Source organism: Hyperolius riggenbachi, chromosome 2 (genome assembly GCF_040937935.1).
Source record: "Hyperolius riggenbachi isolate aHypRig1 chromosome 2, aHypRig1.pri, whole genome shotgun sequence".
Lineage (NCBI taxonomy): Eukaryota > Metazoa > Chordata > Amphibia > Anura > Hyperoliidae > Hyperolius > Hyperolius riggenbachi.
In genome coordinates this window covers 524659914-524682090 of record NC_090647.1, presented here as the reverse complement: position 1 = coordinate 524682090, position 22177 = coordinate 524659914, and the positions used below count along the sequence as shown (strand labels likewise).

The following is a 22177-nucleotide window of genomic DNA, read 5'->3' as shown; positions in this document are numbered from 1 at the left end:
CGTGCTCGTTCGCGTCTCCCGGAGCTTACTACGCAGGCGCAGTACAAGAAAACCTCGCACTGTGCCTGCGCAGTAAGCTCTCGGAAACGCGAGCGGGCGCGTGCACTATTTGTCTTGTTAGACAAATAATTGCCCGGTGCCGGCAGCGGGGAACAGGTGATCGGAGGAGGACGGCGCGGGACATGACAGCTACAGGGGGCTGATGAAGAGCATGTGGATATCGGGAAAGCCTCTGGACCTTGTGCTTACTTGGCCAAAAGCGTTCTGCACCTGCGCATGTGCTACTGTGCAGGTGCAGAATGCTTCTGGTTAAGGCAGCGCGACAGGGGCACGGTCGAGCTAGGCATGAGCAATGGAGCAAGACTGGCGGCTTCTGAACAGTTTAACAGAGCTCACCACGGGATAACGAAGTGGCCATGGAGGACGGTGATGGAGCCCACGGTCCACATTGGGTCGGAGGCAGTCCCAAGTGGTATAAATGATGCAGCGTGTAATGTCTGTGGTATACTCTTAACTGCCAAATATGATGAGCAGAGAAGGGAAGGCTGGGATCAGTTAGGAGAGACCATGTGGTTTGGAGGGGAACTGCCCCACATCGGTAACAGCTGAGTTACTGAGGCAGATCAGCTGTTTACAAGATTAAAAAAATGGTGTTTGTAGTAGGGCTGAACGACTTTCGGTGTAAAACCGAAAATTGTGATCAGGGGAAGGACGATCTTGGGATAGTCAAAGCTGCGGTTTTCGCTGCTGCCGCAGGTACCTGGTCTGCTCCGCTCCCTTCCCCCTCCTCTGCTTGTGGCCCCCTGCTCCAATAAGTTCCAATTACATTCGGGCTCACCGCATTGCACTGCCGCGTGGTGAGCCGCAGGGAAGAGGCGGCGAGTGTTCGGGGCCTGTACCAGGAAGTGTGACATTACTTCCTGGCGTCCACCGCTACTAGGCAGCACTCGTCTCTTCCCTGCGGCCCACCGCGTGGCAATACAATGCGGTGAGCCCGAATGTAAAGTTACTTGCGGAGGGGGGGGGGAGGGAGCGGAGCAGGTAAATGCAGCGGCGAGGGGGGGATCTGGAGGCTGTGGCACCTATACACAGACTAACCTTTCCTCTGGCAATTATACACTGGCTAACCTGTCCTCTGGCAATTATACACTGGCTAACCTTTACTGTGGCACCTATACACTAGATAACCTGTACTGTGGCACCTATACACTGGCTAACCTGTCCTGTGGCACCTATACACTGGCTAACCTGTACTGTGGCACCTATACACTGGCTAACCTGTACTGTGGCACCTAAACACTGGCTAACCTTTCCTCTGGCAATTATACACTGGCTAACCTGTACTGTGGCACCTATACACTGTTTAACCTGTCCTCTGGCAATTATACACTGGCTAACCTGTACTGTGGCACCTATACACTGGCTGTACTGCGCCACCTATACACTGGCTAACCTGTACTGCGCCACCTATACACTGGCTAAACTATGCTGGGGAAACTCATATTCACCATCAGTTTGCTGATCCATCGTTGTGTATTTAAAATCGTGAAATGAATAGAAATCGCAATTTCTGACAGAAATCACGCAATTCAATCTTTTCCTAAAATTGTTCAGGCCTAGTTTGGGGCTATTTTTTCACACCGCCTTTATGGAGACATTTATGCTATGCCTTTTACACAACTGATAATGGGGATATTGGAACAGCATCATTATGCCATAGTGACCCTTTAGGCCCATTTTACACTTGTATTGCAAGTGTGTGTTGCGTTACCCTGTTTTATCGCAGGACAACACAAAGACAATACAAGGCAATGGGGCCTAGCACTCTAATCTGCAAGATAACAGCGTGTTACCGCTGGACTTCTGTGACAGTAATGTAAATTAATGGGTGACACATACCTTTTAAAAAGGTTGGCGGCAAATCCCAGTGATGTACTTCCTATCCAGCAAGCAGTGCGTCACTTGGTGAGGGGCCACTGGTGGGAGGGGAGGGAGGTGTTGGCAGCGCTATGCATATGACTCTATTGGCGCACTCTGCCACAGGGTCATATGTTGGTGATTGTGTTAGAGACATCACATCCCCACCGCAGCGCAAAAAGAAGTAGTCATTGATATTTGCCATGTAATTTGTTCTTGTTGCTTGGCAGTTGGAAACAGCTATTATTTCTCACTATGAAACAAAAAAAAAAAACAAAAAAAAACAAAAATAATAATAATAATGTAACAAAGTTCACAGACAGGAAACTTTTAGGACCATGGCCATGACATCACACTGTGGGAGGGGTCTCACCACAATATCAGCCATACAACCCCCCTGATGATCTATTCCAGAAAAGGAGTCGGTACAAAAATCATCCGACTCCAACTCCTCAATTTACAAAACCAGACTCCAGGCACCCAAAATGACTGCGACTCCTCGACTCCGACACCTTAGTCTAATACTTACCAGGGCTGTGGATTTTGTACAAGATTCATCCGACTTCGACACCACAGTTTATGAAACCACCGACTCCGACTCCAGGTACCCTAAATTGCTCCGACTCCATTTTCACAGCCTTGCAGAAAAGGTAAATATGTCTGGGAAAGGTGGTATCAGCTACTGATTGTCATTAAAGGAATACGGTAGGGTAGGGGGTCGGGGGAATATGAGTTGAACTTACCCGGAGCTTCTAATGGTCCCCCGCAGACATCCTGTGCCCGCGCAGCCACTCACCGGCGCTGCGGCCCGGTTTACTTCTGAATTTTCAGACTTTAAAGTCTGAAAACCACTGCGCCTGCGTTGCCGTGTTTTCACTCCCGCTGATGTCACCAGGAGTGTACTGTGCAGGCAATGACCATACTGGGCCTGCGCAGTACACTCCTGGTGACATCATCGAGAGCGAGGACACGGCAACGCAAACGCAGTGGTTTTCAAACTTTAAAGTCTGAACTTTCAGAAGTGAAACAGAGGTGGGGCCGGAGCATCGGTGAGTGGCTGCACGGGCACAGGATGTCTGCTGGGGACCATTAGAAGCCCCAGGTAAGTTCAACTCATTTTCCCCCTCCCCCTACAGTATTCAATCCTGGGTTACAGTTCCTCTTTAAATTGGCATGCAAGCCAAACGGTTTCCACTGACACTGTGACTATCCTGTATGATTTTAAATATTCTTACAGTTTGTCACACAGTGCAAAGGGATTACAGCTTTCCTTGCACAGGTGACTGGAAGAATAAACACCAGTGTTGACAGAGTAGTTAAATCATAAGCTATGCAGTTTCAGAAAGTGGCTACAATTGCCAATCCTGTCCTGTAATATGTCACATAATGGGTAGAATGTCCAAAGGTTCTCTCTTCTAAACAAGTTCCAACATTTTTACTCCTGGATCCAAAAAAGTATTTCCCAAACATCCTATTCCTTTTTGTGTGATTCATATGCTGCTGGGTGGTCATAAGTCTCTCCTTGGGGAACACTAAAGTCTTAATGTTTACAAACATAGGCCTCGATTCATAAAAGGATTTGCGGTAAAAAAAAAATCTGGGAGGGAAAATACCGCATTTGGTATTTTAGACTTCTGTGTGCTAACATTTTAACAGGTGCAGTAGAAATGTGGTATTTTCCCTGAAGCCCAGCTGTAAGTAACATGAGGAATGTAGCTGGCTGAGTTGATACATGATTTGTTACATTTGGCTGTTCCTGCAGAGACAGCATTACAATACAAGAGGCATCCCAGCTTCAGTTTAGATGTGCATGTTTAGTTTTACTGCCTCTTGGTACCCTGAATCTGTCTATTAGTTAATTGCCATTTAAACGTCATTAATGCCCTGCTTTGAAGATAAGCAGCTAGTATAGGGAAAGCCTTTATAAGGAACTGAAGAGAACCCTGCTGAAGGGCTGCAAGAGAAATATAATTTGTTCCTTTCTCTTTGCTCATTAGGTAGGTGGTAGAAACTTTTGTTCCACCCAGGAAGCCTGTGCTTCCTATAAGCATCAGATCAGCACGACCTGAAGCAGACAGGAGCTGTTTCTATTGGCTCTGCTCCTGTCAATCACAGCTTATACCCCTCTGCTTGTGGCTTGCACAGTGTTACCACTCTCCTTTCGCCAGCCCAGAGCAGCCGGTAATTTTTCGGCTTGTTATCGCATGTGCTACCTTTTATGAATTGACATTTACTGACATATTTCCCACTCAAGTCGGTAATTTACCTCACTGCTCGGTAATTGTTGCTTTTCATGCGGTAACAGCTTTTATGAATTGACACTTTCCTAAGTGCGTGGTAAAGTCAGCTGTTTTCAGCATTACCATATGCGGTAATGCTTTATGAATCAAGGCCATAGACTTTTATGCTCGCAAAAGCTACTTAGCTCTCATTGGATGGCGTTGCAGGGAATTTCTCTTGACTGACAAGTACTAGGAGGTCTGGGACCCACAAGAGCTGTTTCAGCTGTGCTTTGGAGTTCCCTCAGATTCCTAAAGCTAATGAAAGTTAATGAATGCGATTCCACAGATGCGATTGCTATTTTCGTTCCGTCAAAATTGCAGTGCCAGGTCCTTCAGCATTTTTTAAAGGGGAACACCAGGGAAAATAATGTAATAAAAAAGTGCTTCATTTTTACAATAATTATGTATAAATGAGTTAGTCAGTGTTTGCCCATTGTAAAATCTTTCCTCTCCTTGATTCACATTCTGACATTTATCACATGGTGACATTTACTGATGGCAGGTGATGTCAGTGGAAGGAGATGATGCTTGCTTTTTTGGCAGTTGGAAACAGCTGTAAACAGTTGTTATTTCCCATAGTGCAACAAGGCTCCTACAGTGTGATGTCAGAACCATGGTGCTGACATCACTTCGTGGGAGGGGTTTCACTACAATATCAGCCATACAGAGCCCCCTGATGATCCGTTTGTGAAAAGGAAAATATTCTCCTGGGAAAGGGGGTATCAGCTACTGACTGGGATGAAGTGCAATCCTTGGTTATGGTTTCTCTTAAAGCATTTGCACTTCATTATAAAGTATAGGCAGTGTTCTCTCCAGGCTCTGTTAGCCGGGTGCTCCACTTGGCTAGTGTTGGTGAGCACCCGGCTGTTATCAGCTCACCTCCTCCTATGCTGTAAGCAGAGTTGTATACAGAAGCACCGGCTCTGCATTCTCTTGTATTGTCCCACCCAGCTACTTTTACATGCCACCCGGCTACTATTTCATTCCACCCTGCTGGAAATAAAATTCTAGGGAGAACACTGATAGGATTGCTGAAAAATTGCTTTTCAATCGCAGTACAAAAGCAATATTTACAGCGATTTTACTACCCAAAATAAAAACAAACAAAAACAGATAATCGCTACCTTATACATTATACAAGCACTTTTAAAGGAGTTATCAGGCAATATACAGAAAATAAGTGCTACTTACCCAGGGCTTCCGCCAGCCTGTACTGTGCCTGCGCGAGCGGCGCTGTCAATCACCGCCACGTGGACCGGAGCGGACTGTGCAGGCGAAGTAGTTCTGTGCCTGCGCAGTACGCTCCGGTCCACGTGGCGGTGATTGACAGCGCCGCTCGCGCAGGCACAGTACAGGCCGACCGGGAGGGAGCTGCAGTGAACGGCTGACGGCAGAGCTGCGGCGAGGGACATGCTGGGAGATTGGGGCTGGAGGAAGCCCCAGGGTAAGTAGCACTTATTTTCTGTATATTGCCTGATAACTCCTTTAAACCACCCGAAATCTCTTCAGAAAACGCCACAAAAATCACTAAAGAAAGCACTATTGCAATCGCTATTTTCAGTGGCTTCAGCCCTATCACTGTTTATGGGATGTTTCACATTGTGTTTTTTTAGATAAGGCTTTGCTTTGTTGAAGGAGGTGTTAGCTGCGCTCGATATCGAACTTCACCACGATCTTGTCATGCGGTTGGATGGATGTATTTCTTTGTACTGTCCCATGAAATATTTCTTTACAAAAAGCTAGTTCCAAGATCTCCACCAAAGTGGAAAGAAATGTAGTGGGCGTTACTGGTCTTCAGCGACTCCTCATTTTGTAGGCAGGGTCATACCACCTCATTTGGGTCGGTTCACTATACTACAGTAAACCTATTATGCACAGATTGCACTCAGCTATATTACTGGTACTTACATCTTACACTTTTATCTTTCAGCTCGGATATCCTTTAAAGAGAGTCTGAAGCGAGAATAAATCTCGCTTCAGACCTCATAGATAGCAGGGGCATGTGTGCCCCTGCTAAACCGCCGCTATCCCACGGCTTAACGGGGGTCCCTGATCCCCAAATCCCCTCGTTTCAGCGGGGGAGCGCTTCCTGGTTGGGGCAGGGCTAACCGCCACAGCCCTGCCCCACGCGCGTCTGTCAGCGCGCATCTCCGCCTCTCCCCCGCCCCTCTCAGTCTTCCTTCACTGAGAGGGGCGGGGGAGAGGCGGCGATGCGCCGCTGATAGACGCGACTGGAGGCAGGGCTGCAGCCGTTAGCCCTGCCTCCAGGAGCGACCAAGTCTGCGACCAAGTGTCGCAGTAGGGGTTTGGGAGTGAAGGGACCCCCGTTTAGCGGCGCTATTGCGGCGGTTTAGCAGGGGCACACGTGCCCCTGCTAACTATGAGCTCTGAAGCGAGATTTATTCTCGCTTCAGAGTCTCTTTAAGGAGGACGCTAATTGAAATCTACGCCCTGTTTTGATGCTGATCTGGCTGGCAGGGCGTAGATTTCAATACACAGACGCCGCTCCCAATGATTTCACTGATGTCTGCCCGCCGCAGCTCACTCGCTGTCTCTGTGACTGCAGAGCCATGTGAGCCGATCAGGAGCCGATTTCATTGGCACCTGACCCTGCCTATCAATAACAGAAACACACCTGATTAGAACTACATAAACATTTGATATACCCTATTAGAAAAGTAATAAAACTTAACTTTTAATCAAGTTGCATTAAAATCCAATTTGCTGACCATATTGTAAAATGCGAACAAGTGGACAGGAGGTAGAAAGTTTAGGGTCAAAGGACCATCCTCCTAGTTCACACTAGTATTCATTAAAAACCCTACACCAAACTCAACATGTTTCATTTCCTCAATTGGAAACTTCTTCAGGAGAGATACGTGCTCTAGTGATAGAGTGACAAAGTGCTCAACATAATAAATACATTATATAAGTCACATATTTACAAAAGGTTAGCAAGAAAGTAACAGAGTGACGGCCACTACCAGCAGCCTGCTGAAAAGTGAGCGTCCAGCCTCTCTTTTTATACTCTAGTGAGACCCCCAAGGGATGCTGGGTGGGGTGGGACTAAACACGCCCCCCACCTGGTACAGAAAACCCCTCCTATTGGCCCCTACATATGTCTGTCAGAATTTTAAGCCAATGACAAAAAGCGGCTATACAGAGCCATGTATTCTCAGAAGTTATCCAAAAATACCTATGTTTTGGCAAAAAACACTCCATGGATGCTCCAGGAAACCCACATTTAGTACCTGAAACCCACACGGTCTCCACCACTTCTAAAGCGGGGGAAACAGTCTCTCCGTATTTCCCCTAACCTGATTGGTGGATGCGCGGCCAAAGGGGCGGGGTTGGGCACCGTGTTGGAGAGGTGATGGACAGGGCTCACGACCAATGGGCCGGAAGATCGCTCCCCATACCACGTATGCCGTGTAAGCCGCCGCTCCTCCACAACTCCCATTGGCTTACATTGATAGACATGGTCAGGAGTCAATGAAAGCGGCTCCTGATCGACTCACATGACTCTGCCGTCATAGAGACAGCAGAGTGGGTGGCTGAGGTTCCCGGCCCGGGTATGTGCGGCTATTCGTCTGTGTTCCGCCGTTTCTGGTACCAGCGGTCTCTGGTCCTTAACCCATCCCCGACCGCTCTGTCATCAGTCTACCAGCGGTGATCACCGCTATTAGACTGTTAGATGGCGAAACCTGCATCTATTTACATTGTACAATGCTGTACTGGGGACAGCCGTGTCACTCGACTGTCACCTGGAGAGCCTCAGAGAGTAATCGGCTTTCATGATTGCTGTGATTGGCTGGAGGGGGATGTAAAAAGAAAACTAACCCTGGCAGCAGCGATCAGAGCCCACCAACAGAAAGCTCTGTTGACGGGCAGAAAAGGGGGGAGGGGGGGCATTTTTGTGCTCGGTTTTGTGGCTCTGCAGCAAGCCATTAAAGCTGCAGGGCACCAATTTGTAAAAAAAAAATAGCCTGGTCACTAGGAGGGTGTAAGCCAGTGGTCTTTAAATGGTTAAGGGGCAGAGACCGCTGGTACGTAAGTGGTTAACAAAACGGCTGGTCTTGTAATAGAAAAGAATGATTACATATAAAGCTGCTCTTTTCCTTTTTCCAAATCTATATTTTTGTGTTACAGGCAATGCAAGAGTTTGGTGCCATGTGTAAAGAGCGAGAGATCGAGACAGTCCGGGGCGTCCTTCCCTACTGGCCCAGAAACTACTGCAAAATCTCACTGGTATGTGAAGTGTTTACATCTGAGCATTTAACTCTTTACTTGGCAAGCACGCACTAGGTACGTTTCGGCAGGCAAGGGCTCCAACGACCAACAACATTCTTAGTACTTTTTTGGCATTTTGTCCCCCAGGAAGCAGTGGGGAGGGGGGCTGATATCAATCCTCCCTCCCTCTCCATGAACCCCCCCCCCCCCCTCATGCTTCCCAACAGTCAGTGTGTAATTACTCAGAGTCATCCCGATTGCTTGCTCCATGCCACGTGTCCCCTGCTACCAGCCGTCTCCTCTCTTCTTCCTGTTTCCTGTATGACGCTTGATTACTCTACGTCATACAGAAATCGAGCAGCCACAGAGGAGCTTGCTGCTGGCAGGGACACATTGCATGGAGCAAGCAGGTGAGTTAATTACACACCGCTGCGCTCTACCTCTGCAGGGGGCCACAGGAGGGGGGCCCATGGGGAGGGAGGATGATGTCGGCCCCCCCTCTGTGCAGTGGCACCTATACCTGCTACCTATACTGGGGGCACCTGTACCTGGCTACCTGTACTGGGAGCATCTATTCCTTCAGCTTACAAAACAGTAACATCCTCCTTCCTTTCATGACCATGTGACTAAAGTGATAGTGTTTTAGGCTTAAAGGGAACCAGAGAGGAATGTTCCCAAAAAATAGAAATTATTTATACATACCTGGGGCTTCTTCCAGCCCCATAAGCCTGGATCGCTCCTACGCCGCCATCCTCCGCTTCCTGTATCGGCGGTACCGGGTCCCGTCACTTCCGGCGGACGCGGCCAATTGTCCGCATCACAGGGGCTCCCTCCATACACGTACGCATGCGGCTGCGCAGTAGGCAGCCCCACGCATACGTATAATGGAGGGAGCCCCGTGTGATGCGGACAATTGGCCGCGTCTGCCGGCCGACTGGCGGTAATGACGGGACCCGGTACCGGCGGATCCAGCCAGCAGAGGACGGCGGCGTGGGAGCGATCCGTGCGTATGGGGCTGGAGGAAGCCCCAGGTATGTATAAAAGCTTTCCCCCAACGTCTCTGGTTCCCTTTAAGGCAGATAACTGTCAGTCACTGGGGTTCCCTAAACTGGTGGTATAGATGTTGCTCCTTTTTAATTTGCTGCACTTTAAATACCAGACTTTTTTATGTTCCTGTGTCCATATTCAAACGGGGTTCGAATCCTGGGTCAAGCCAGTATGTAAAACAGCAAGGAGTCTTTGGGCAAGCCTTCCTAATGATCCTGATTGTTCGTGGAGTGCACCCTAAGTGGCTGCAGTTGTGATGCGCTTTGAGTCCACCAGGAGAAAAGCACGATATACACTCACCTAAAGGATTATTAGGAACACCTGTTCAATTTCTCATTAATGCAGTTATCTAATCAACCAATCACATGGCAGTTGCTGCAATGCATTTAGGGGTGTGGTCCTGGTCAAGACAATCTCCTGAACTCCAAACTGAATGTCAGAATGGGAAAGAAAGGTGTATTAAGCAATTTTGAGCGTGTCATGGTTGTTGGTGCCAGACGGGCCGGTCTGAGTATGTCACAATCTGCTCAGTTACTGGGATTTTCACGCACAAACATTTCTAGGGATTACAAAGAATGCTGGGAAAAGGGAAAAACATCCAGTATGCGGCAGTCCTGTGGGCAAAAATGCCTTGTTGATGCTAGAGGTCAGAGGACAATGGGCCTACTGATTCAACGTTACAACTGAGCTATGCAGCCAAGCATTTGTGAAGCCACAACACGCACAACCTTGAGGCGGATGGGCTACAACAGCAGAAGACCCCGCCGGGTACCACTCATCTCCACTACAAATAGGAAAAAGAGGCTACAATTTGCACAATCTCACCAAAATTGGATAATTGAAGACTGGAAAAATGTTGCCTGGTCTGATAAGTCTCAATAGAGTCAGAATTTGGCGTAAACAGAATAACATGGACGAATCATTCCTTGTTACCATAACAGATGTATTGTAATGTCCACATTCTGAATTCCATGAATTTCATATAGTAAACAAAGAGAATTCTGTTCATGGCACTTTCCATCTTGGTTCCCTCTGACTGAAGCCAATCCTGATGTCATTTCCTCTTTTATTTTTCTTGTAGAAACTACACTGTCATAGCTAGCTTGCTTTGTAAACCAGTGAGCACAGCATAGTAGATCGTATTTCAGGAGCTCGCTGAACTGCCCTTAGCCAATCAGTAAGGAGCAGGAATGTGTGATGACAAGCTTCCTTCTTGTTGGCAATGGCAAAAATAGAGCCAGGCTGACTTAGATAAGATTTATTACAGCAGAAACCTTTCTGAAGAGATTGGAGTGCTTGCAATGCAGGGTTAGGTTGCAGGGTGCATATTAACCACCCTGGCGTTCTATTAAGATCGCCAGGGCAGCTGCATGAGGGTTTTTTTTAAATAAAAAAAAAACTATTTCATGCAGCCAACTGAAAGTTGGCTGCATGAAAGCCCACTAGATGGCGCTCCGGAGGCGTTCTTCTGATCGCCTCCGGCGCCCAGAATAAACAAGGAAGGCCGCAATGAGCGGCCTTCCTTGTTTTGCTTAGATCGTCGCCATAGCGACGAGCGGAGTGACGTCATGGACGTCAGCCGACGTCCTGACGTCTGCCGCCTCCGATCCAGCCCTTAGCGCTGGCCGGAACTATTTGTTCCGGCTGCGCAGGGCTCAGGCGGCTGGGGGGACCCTCTTTCGCCGCTGCTCGCGGCGGATCGCCGCAGAGCGGCGGCGATCGGGCAGCACACGCGGCTGGCAAAGTGCCGGCTGCGTGTGCTGCTCTTTATTTGATCAAAATCGGCCCAGCAGGGCCTGAGCGGCACCCTCTGGCGGTAATGGATGAGCTGAGCTCGTCCATACCGTTAAGGTGGTTAAACACAGAGCAGTGGGTAAATGGAATTTGATTTTGTGGCTAACAATCTCTCCACATCCCTTATGTGGGATCACACACATTGCATTACATTAGCAAGAGCTTTTCAAATCCCAAGCACTTAAAACAGTGCTGCTGGTGGGTCCCAGACCTTACATAGATCTGCTGGATACATGTGAGTGTGAGGCGGAGCCTCTCTTTAGATTTTACTCTTTCCCTGCCTGTTTGGGCTCTATTTTTTTATTTATAGCTGATTTGACTGTAGTTTCTGGTTTTATTTGTTACAACAGATTCCTTTATTCTTTTTTTTGCTAATATTTTTTATGCATAAGTGTTTTTTTTTTTTTTAACTTTTAAATTACGGTATGTTCTGTTAATAGAGAAATCCAGCATGCTTCATCTGTTAGACACATCTTCAGTATTTCAGCCTTATCTTTATAATATAGCGAGGGTGGGCTGATCACAGGGATATTTTCTTGGCCAGTAAACCATTTTTGTAAATGAGATTTCCAACTGTGCGTTCGCCATTCGATGCCAGACACCTTGAACAATCTCACCGCGGCCTCCCTGAACCTTATCTGCACATCCGCCTTTCACAACATTGCTAACAATATGTTTTTGTTTCTTCTCTTCCATCCCTCTCCAGGACCTTGACCGCCGCGTGCGGGAGGCCACTCAGCAAGCCTTCGAGCAGCTGGTCCTGAAAGTGAAGAAATACTTGGCCCCTCACTTGAAGAGTCTTATGGGCTTCTGGCTCCTGGCCCAGTGTGACACCTACTCACCGGCAGCCAGCGCTGCCAGGGCCGCCTTCGAAGCAGCATTTCCTCCTCACAAACAGTCGGAAGCGCTGGCCTTCTGCAAAGATGAAATTCTCAATGTGAGTTCATGCAGTGAGTGAAGTCGTACCAATTGTTGAAAAATCAACCAGTCCTCCACAGGACTTGTAGAAAAGAAAAAAACACTGGGAGCCCCGATCTGGTGTTTTATCATAGAAAACGAGGTTGATAAGTACAGAAAAGATGGTTGTACTCCTCACAAGGCCAGGTTACACGGGAGACAACCACTCAAGAGAGCGTGTGGGAAGTACAGTACCCGCTCGGTCTTGTGGATATGTGTGGTGGTGGTCACTCACTCACAATGGTAGGATTTCTTGGTCAGGGATGAGGTAAAGAGGTGATAGAGGGAAAGGTAGGAGGCGCCCAGGACTAAATAAGTGCCCAATAATTTTTTTGTATTTTTTTTTTTTTACCCTTATGAATTGCCTTTCAGTTGAAGACTACTTATTTACGGTAGGAACAACATACAATTTTGTTATTTATACTACCGAAAAACCTCTACCAATATGTATTTTATATACACTTTTTGCTGTTCCTGTGGATGAATAGTGTACTGGTTAGGGGATGCTATATCAGACCAGGGAGAACAGGAGACCAGGGTTCAACTCTCAATTCTTCCTGCTCAGTAAGCCAGCACCTATTCAGTAGGAGACCTTGGGCAAGACGATAACACTGCTACTGCCTGTACAGCGTATCCTAGTGGCTGCAGCTCTGGCGCTTTGAGTCCGCCAAGAGAAAGACGCAATATAAATGTTATATGTCTTGTCTTCTACCTTTACCTCTATAACCAGTCCCCCACAGCAATTTTTTCTTTTCCTGCTGACCTTGTTTGGATGCGCATGGCATTATTATTACATAGTTACATAGTTACATAGTTATTTTGGTTGAAAAAAGACATACGTCCATCGAGTTCAACCAGTATAAAGTACAACACCAGCCTGCTCCCTCACATATCCCTGTTGATCCAGAGGAAGGCGAAAAAACCCTTACAAGGCATGGTCCAATTAGCCCCTAAAGGGAAAAATTCCTTCCCGACTCCAGATGGCAATCAGATAAAATCCCTGGATCAACATCATTAGGCATTACCTAGTAATTGTAGCCATGGATGTCTTTCAACGCAAGGAAAGCATCTAAGCCCCCTTTAAATGCAGGTATAGAGTTTGCCATAACGACTTCCTGTGGCAATGCATTCCACATCTTAATCACTCTTACTGTAAAGAACCCTTTCCTATTATTTATTGGATTTATATAGCGCCAACATATTACGCAGAGCTTTACATAGGATTACAGACAATGATAACGGGTGACCGCACAATACAGGTAATAGATAATAGATGCAACAATACTGGTAATAAGCAAGCAATACGATATACAATACAGGTAGTAATACAATGCCAGATCATACACTGGAGTGGTAGTGCTAATAACACAAGTTCACTTAATCCTGGGTAGAGTGCACAATCAAGTATGATAAACAAGGGGAGAGGGCCCTGCCAAAGCCTTATAATCTCGAGGGAGGGGTGATGACATGAAAGGAGGGGGGGGGGGGGGGTGCATCAATAAGTTCTCTGCAGAGAGAGTTAGGGAAGCGTCGAGGTGAGGTAGACTTTATTGAAGAAGTGAGTTTTGAGTGCTATTTTGAAGGAGGGGGCAAGCCTGGTGGGCAGTGGGAGAGAGTTCCACAGGGTGGGGGCAGCTCTAGTGAAGTCCTGTAGTCATGCATGGGAATACAAGATGCGTGGGGTGGTTAGGAGGAGTTTGTTGGAGGAGCGAAGTGGACGGCCTGGTGTTTATCTGCTGACCAGGTCAGAGATGTAGGTCGGGCAGGACTTGTGTATACATTTGTAGGCCAAACATAGGATCTTGAAGCTGATTGTGAAACAAAATTCAAGCCAGTGAAGGGATTTGCATAGTGGAGTCGTGGAAACAGCTGTGGGAGGAGTAGATTAGTCTGGCTGCTGCGTTCATGATGGACTGTAGGGGGGTGATGCGGTTTTGAGAAAGGCCTGACAGGAGGGTGTTGCAATAGTCCAGGCGGGAGATGATGAAGGCATGGACAAGGCGTTGCCTTGCCATACAGACACGTTAGGCTTTCATTACTAAGGGCAGGGATGAGCAAGGTCCCCGTGTGTATGGGGTGTGGCCCCCGGCAGAGAAGGGTAATTTACCCATGGTGCTTCCTTTCCCTGCTGTGCTGCTGTTCCCGGCTGTGAAGATGGAAGTGTTGGAAAGATGAGGAGCAGCGCAGCGGCGAGAGACGGCAACGTGGGTGAGTTAACCCTTTCTGACAGTGTTGCACCCAGTACACACCAGAATAGGGACACTTTCTGCAAAACTGATTTTGCTCATACCTGCTCCAGGGCTCTTGGGGCGAGGTCATAAGTGATCCAGCAAGCCTGGATTGTATTCTTTCTTTTTAAATTGTCTGCTATGATGTGATTATATGGGTCATATTAGAACATAATGTGGTTGCTCAATGTGAGTCTGTGACCCATCAGACTGCTAATGAGGAAGCTAATACTGCAACAAGGGAACCGGGAGAGGAGCAGGAAGGGCTCTACAGGGCCCAGAGCCTTCCCTCTCCTTAAAGGACATCTGAGGTGACATGTGACATGATGAGATAGACATGTGTATGTACAGTGCCTAGCAAACAGGTAACTACGCTGTGTTCCTTTTTTTTTCTTTCTTTGCCTGAAAAAGTTAAGCTTCAGGTATGCAAGTGACAGTTTCTGTCTGGCTCGAGACTGCGTCGGACTGGGGTCAGACTATGGTACAACCCTCGCTGATAAGTAATTACAGCCATAAAATACTTTCCTGTCAGTAAATGGCTTCTGAGAGCAGGAAAGAGATCAAAAGGGGAAAATGGTTCATAGATTTGAGCGCTGGCATACTTGAAGGTGTCATTGAGCAGAGACAATGAAACAGTATATAAACGTAAAAACTAGATTTAAATATAAAATACAACTGTGTCATATCTAAAAAAAAAAGTCATTTTTAGGAGACGGAGGTTAGATACAATTGTTTTTTCCGTTTTTTCCATTTTGCATCCATCACTATTTACAAGCTTATAATAATAATAATAAAAAAAATCATATTTACATGGATATTTAAAAAGTTTAGACCCTTAGATAAATATGTGTTTTTTTTTTTTGTTTTTTTTTTTTTTGTAATGTTTTTTTTTATTATTAACCACTTCACCACTGAGGGGTTTTACCCCTTGAGCGCCAGAGCAATTTTCACCTTTCAGCGCTCCTTCCATTCATTCATCTATAACTTTATCATTACTTATCACAATTAAATGAACTATATCTTGTTTTTTTCCGCCACCAATTAGGCTTTCTTTAGGTGGGACATTATGCTAAGAATAATTTTATTCTAAATATGTTTTAATGGGAAAATTGGAAAATGTGGGAAAAAAATCATTATTTTTCAGTCATTATAGTTTTTAAATAATGCATGCTACTGTAATTAAAACCCATGAAATGTATTTGCCCATTTGTCCCGGTTATAAAAACCGTTTAAATTATGTCCCTTTCACAATGTTTGGCGCCAATATTTTATTTGGAAATTAAAGGTGCATTTTTTTTCAGTTTTGCGTCCATCCCTAATTACAATCCCATAGTTTATAAAGTAACAGTGTTGTACCCTCCCGGCATAAATATTTAAAAAGTTCAGTCCCTAAGGTAACTATTTATGTATTTTTTTTTTTTAATTGTAAATTTTTTAATTCTTTTTTTTAATTACAAAAGAAAAAAAAAATGGGGAGTGTGGGAGGTAATGAGTTAATTTTTTTATGTATAAGTAATGTATTTGTATGTGAAAAATGCTTTAGGGTGTAGTTTTACTATTTGGCCACAAGATGGCAACAGTAACTTTTTATTTAATGCCACCTCCAAGCGTCCTTCCGGACGCTTGGAGGAAGTACTAGGAGGCTGGTAAAGTTTTTTTTTTTTTTTTTTTTTTTTTTTTTTTTTTTTCCTCACAATGATTGCGCTGCTTATCGGACAAGCAGCGGATCATTGTGGGGCTTAGATCAACAAACGGGAATGGATTTTCCCGTTCATTGCTTTCCGGGCGGGCGGCGTGTTTACGAGCGGGAGTGCGCGCTAGAGCGAGCGGGAGCGCGGGCAGCGGTGGGAGCGAGGAAAGTATGGATTTCACGTCCCTGGGGGTGTAAGGATGGAAAAAGGGACGGAGAAATTCGTACGGGTGGGGGTAAAGTGGTTAAACATTTTATTTGGATATTTTTGGAAGGGTGGGATGTAAATAGTAATTTTTTTAATGTAAATATGTCTATTTAATTTATATTTTTAAATGTAGATGTAGTTTTACTTTTTGGCCACAAGATGGCAACCTTAGGTTTGTTTACATGCCGTCACTCTAAGCGTAACATGTACGCTTAGAATGACGTAGGAGGAAGAAAAAGTGCGGCTTCCGAGAGAAGCTGTCTCTTTTTCTGCGGGGGAGAGGAATCAGTGATCGGGCAACATGGCCCGATTCATTGATTCCTGGGCTAACGATCCGCGGCCGGGAGCGCGTGTGGACGCGCGCGATCATCCGCGGGAGCGCACATGGCCTTTCAGGAGGTGAAAGTGGTTAAGTATCTGTTGTTTTTTTTTAAGTTGGTTTCAGTTTCACTTTAAAGTGGACATGCACTCTTGCACAGGACAGAAGGAAAACATAGAAAAATCCACCCTGTATGTATTTAGAGAGTTTAGTCTAATTCCCCATCATCTGTGACAACTGTAATTTGATGCCTGAGCTGTGTCGGCTCAGGAATCTTGGCTGTCCACGGCAGAGCAACTAAATTGTAAACATGGGTTGTTGACACACTGCAGATTTGTTGCAGGATTTGTTTTAGTTGTAACAAAGAAATGTTTTTCTTTAAAGGTTATTATGCTGTTGCTTATCTTTTGGACAGAGAGGAAGTTCTGAGTTCGGGTCTGCTTAAAGAAGCTGAAGTTGTGGGTAGTGGGGACTATAATGTTACTTTGTGCCAAACAATATAGCCAATTTCCTCCCCTCCACTCTATACATTTGTAGAGGGGTTTGTTCTCAGGATGGCCTCTATTTATAATGTAATGTTTGCACATTAATCAGACTGGAGGCTGCTTTGGACCCCCTGGGATTTGATGGTGTTGATGATGACTGTAGCTAATATTTGCTTGTTACGTATCACTATCTGTCTGTAGATGATATTTACTGAGTTTATTTGATGGCTATGTCCTTCTAATATTGGCTCAGCACTGTTTGTATTCTATCTTTTCTATCTTGTGTCCCCTAAATGTAGACCTGCCCCGAAAGTAAGGTCTAGCAGGAATTTCCAGCATGCTGGAAATATAAGCTCTACCCCGAAAGTAAGCCCTAGCGGCACTAAAGGGGAAAAGTATGGCGAGTTGTGTTATTACTGGAGCCGATCATCTCATGGCTCCGTCATTGGGCCAATCACTGCGCTGGCTGCAACTCAGCGAGTGCAGTGATTGGCCCATTAACAAAGCCATGGTCCCACCTGCGAGACAATCAGCTCCAGTAGGAACACAAGTTGCTGTACTTTTTCCCCATAAGCTGAAGCTCAGTGGCATGGAGCTGGGAGTAAGAGGAGGAGGCAGGCGGACATCGGAGGACACCGAGGACATGGGGACAGCGGGGGATTTAGGAGGACACAGGGACTGAGGAGGAAACTAAAGGTACAAGGGGCACACAAGGGTTTGATCCAGCAGAGGAAGAGGCAGCTCAGTGGGGAAGGAAGTAAGACACACCGCACAGGAACTTGTGTGTTCGTAGACACCCACCCAAAACTTTGTCCCAGCACAACTTTTGGAGCAAAAATTAATATGACACCATCTTATTTTCTGTAAACCATGACATCAAGAAAAAAATGAAATGCACAAAAAGCCAATTTCCATTAAAATAATTTAGAATGATAAATTAGAACGCAGGTAACCTCTGCCCTCCCTTGAGATTATATTTATAGTAATAACTATAGTGATGAGTTCACAACACACACGTTTTACTATGATTCCTTAGAAAAACATGCAGCTTGCACATTCAGCGCTGGGCTATGCTTTCCCAGAACTCGCAGACTGATGAAATAACATACACATCTGCTGTTCCACCCTGTGTACATCTTTCTGGACAAAAAGGAAAGTTTTATACTTCGCTGGCCTCCAATTAAGCCAGTTATTACACAAGGCCCCGACCCCAACATCTGCTGCGGTTTGGCCACCTATAGATCAAATGCTTGGATGGGAAACGCACTAATCTGCTTTACATCCTATCAGGACAGGCGCTCCCTCAGCGCAATCGTTTTTGGATTGTGTTTTGGTGCTTTTATTAACATACTAATGTTTAACGTTCCAGTAAACCAAAGTGCTGGGAGGCTTTACACAAATAAGGTGATCAAAATCGGATACTGCTGCATTTTACAGAATCGTGCATTCCCCCCACCCCATTGTTAACACCTTTTCTCTTGCCTACCCCTGTTGACTCTTGCAGCCTGGGGGCCCACCTAGCAAGGGGCACAAAACTAGTGTTTCTCAACATTTTTATTGGAATGTAACCCTTTCAAAACCCTGTACTCACAAAGTACCCCCTAACCTAGTAAACATTATCACAAGTACCCCTTGCCAAATATATATTTAATCGTAGTACATAATAATTGGTTCTCAACAATCTCTAAACATTTGCTATTGCTTTTAATTAGCTAAAATAATAATTTGATGTTATTTATATAAGATTTATAATTTTCTTAAACTTTAAATGTGTTATTTTTGGTTAAAGGGACTCCGAGGAGTAACAAATAACAAAATCAGAACTTACCTGGGGCTTTCTCCATCTCACCATAGGTCTCACCATAGGTCAGGAGGTCCCCCCGGCGTCCTGGCCCTTCACGACCGGCGACACCAGGGCCGAGTGTCGGGCTGACACTTCCTGAACGATGACGCTCGTCGTCATCACGCCACCCGGCGTAACAGTACTGCGCATGCGTGCTTTTCTAAACCGTGCATGCGCAGTACTGTCACGCCGGCCGGCAAGTTGACGACGAGCGTCATCGTTCAGGAAGTGTCAGCCCGACACTCGGCCCTGGTGTCGCCGGTCGTGATTTCTGCGGTGGGACCGGGAGAAGCCAGGAGGATGCCGGGGGACCTCCCGACCTACGGTGGGCTGGAGAAAGCCCCAGGTAAGTTCCGATTTTATTTTTTACTCCTCTGAGTCCCTTTAAGTAAATCAAGCCTGAGTACCACCTGCTGAGAACCTAGGTCATAAAATAAGTGTGGACATTGTAATCTTCACACCCATAACAAATGAAGCCATAATAGAACCTGATCTGAAGTATGGGCCCCTGTATCAGAGGGAGTGAAGTAGTGGTTGATACCCCCTTACATTTCTGGGCCCCGTTGCTGTTGCAGGGGCTCCTCCCCTGTAGTTACGCCCCTAACTTGACACCTGACAGGAAAGTACTTTGCCGCCATTGCTACTCTCAGGGGCCATTGTGTGTCTATATGTCCTTCTCTCTTGCACACGCACAGACGGACACAGCACTGCGGCCAATCAGAGCGGGGCAGAAGGGGTCTGACCCGCTCTGATTGGCCACAGTGCTGTGTCCGTCTGCCCTGCGCTCGCCTCCTCCTGCCCTGCTGTGATTGGCTACCAGCTAGTACTGAATAATCTTCACTCATTCATGCAGTATCCAGAGGTGGCCACTCAGAGGTGCACAGATCATTTTACATCTCTGCTTGGAGAAAGTATTTGGAGTCCAACTATTTGATGCAAAAGTTTTTTTTTTTTTTTGTTTTTTTTTAAGACAATTTAGTGAGGCCAGCCAAAGAAGTGCCACATTTTCAGCACTGCTTCAGTCAGAAATTTGCATTTCATAATGGACGTTGCCCAATGCTAACCTTCAGCCTGTGTTCCATTAGTGGCTCGTCAGCCTCAAACGTCGCGTTATACCAAGTTTAGAAACGAGCTGACATAGTTCCGTAAGATGAACTTTCCTCTCTTTCTCTCTGTTTGGGTTTCTTCACAGTATGTGATGTTCTAGGACATATTGATGGCTTCCTGTTTGGGCCAGTCTTTGTTCTTGTTCTTTTGAATCAGTTCTGATCCTAGTTTGTTATTATGACCTTTTTGTACCGGTGCTTTAATTGAATCCTTCCACACTGACAAGGTGATGGGGCTTGTACTGCCTGTCACTAACTAATTCACCAAGCATGAGAGAACCATTCGAATTAAGGACAAATAAGGAAAAATGGAACAAAGAGATTTGTTTCACTTTTCTTGTGTTTAAAAAAAAATGTTTCTTCCCACCCCCCCACCTCCCACCTCCCCTCATCTCCTTTTTATGATTAAGAGTAGTTAAAATATAAAGCTAAGCTTTGGTCCCAGGTTTTAACTAAATGTTGTGTAAGAGGATTAATAGCTGCGCATACTGTATATTCTGGCATATAATGCTGGGCATACACGGAGCGTTTGTCCCTTATCAATCGAGCCGCTGATGACTCGATTGATAATATCCGACAGGTCCGATGACCCGCCGGATAGATTCCCCGCTCAATCCCCACAGGCGGGGAATCGAGCGGAAGATAAGGAGCGCCCCCGGGGACGAGCGGGGATCGATCCAGGCACCGGTGGAGATGCGCTGGGATCGAGCCAGTGGCTCGATCCGTGTATGCCCAGCATTAGACTACTTTTTAACCCTTGAACATCTGAAAAATCAGGAGTCGTCTTATACGCCGGCTGATATGTTCGATCCTGTTACCGCCTCTCAGATCTCGCTGCTGAGGATTGTAGTGAAGCGGCGCAGATGCACATGTGCGAGAGCTAAAAGGCAGAGGAGGAGGTAAATGGGATACAAGGGTGGGCCAGAAGGGTGAAAGAGGCGTGTTTTATGGGCACAGCGCGATCTATTCTTCCATACCTCTCTGATAAACAGGGAGACCGAGAGAGCGGATCAATCCGCTTAGGGAGAGGGAGAGCTGACCAATCCAACCAGTCAATCGCCTATATACTGGGTACCACATACATTACAGCACCAGTATCTGTTTATACATAGCACCAGTATATGATGTTTCTTAATTTTAATTTGGTGTGCGTTGGAAGAGGAGGGTAGTCTTATGCAGCGAGTATATCCCAAACTCTATATTTTTACTGGAACAGTTGGGGGGTCGTCATACGCCCAGTCGTCTTATACGCCGGAAAATACGGTATATAAAGCCTAGTCCTTGAGACTGTATTTTCATAAAGTAAATTAGTACTATCCCGCTATTTTTTTTTTTTTTCTACTTCCTGTTTGTAGGACCCATTGCTGAGCTGATCAGATTCAGAGCAGCATGCAGGGGCTTGACCCCACCCACCCACCCAGGTTACTGAATGCTCTCTGCACTGGCTCCGTCTCCGCCCACAGAGCTGAATCTTTCTTTTCGGAGAGCAGCAGTCAAGGATCATAGAGCCCACATTTCAAATGGCATTTACAATCGACCTAAAGAAAAGGGCAACGTTAACAATAGAAGTGGCGATCTCAAAGATGACATTGTTCTCCACGTTCACAAAACAGATCACCCCTCTAGGCTAGCAATATGTATTAAAGGTTTCTTGAAAATTTTACTGTGACAATAAGGTCTTTGATGGCCTACTTATGTTACCTGTTAGGGCTGTTTTCCCACAGGTTGGTTGGTTGACCAAATATATTCACCATCCCAGCACAGAAACTCCTTCTACCTCCCTTTGTGTTGATCCAGCCACTTATGCATGTTAAGTGGCAGAGACGAGAAACTTTATTGCAGTGCCTACAGATTCTGCAATTTTGCTTAAAGAGAATCTGAGGTGGTTCTTGGGGGGGGGGGGGGGGGGGGGGGTTTCAGATTGGTCACAGAGGCATGTTCTCTGCCTCATGACATGCCTCTGCTTTCTCACAACTCCACTCTCTGCCCACCCCACCGCTGCGATATTGTGCCTCGAGATTGGAGACAATATTTGTTGCTATCTCTGAGGTAAACACAGGAGAGGAAAGGT

At 46.2% G+C, this 22177-nt stretch overlaps 1 protein-coding gene across 2 annotated transcripts in view; it reads left to right on the top strand.

Moving 5' to 3' along the window:
• LTN1 (listerin E3 ubiquitin protein ligase 1) overlaps positions 1-22177 on the top strand; it is a 144526-nt gene that overhangs the window by 10183 nt on the left and 112166 nt on the right. For both annotated transcript variants that reach the window (XM_068270596.1, XM_068270595.1), the window contains exons 3-4: positions 8349-8447; positions 11977-12207. In XM_068270596.1, the coding sequence (XP_068126697.1) occupies positions 8349-8447; positions 11977-12207 (330 nt within the window). The remainder of the gene's footprint in view (positions 1-8348; positions 8448-11976; positions 12208-22177) is intronic.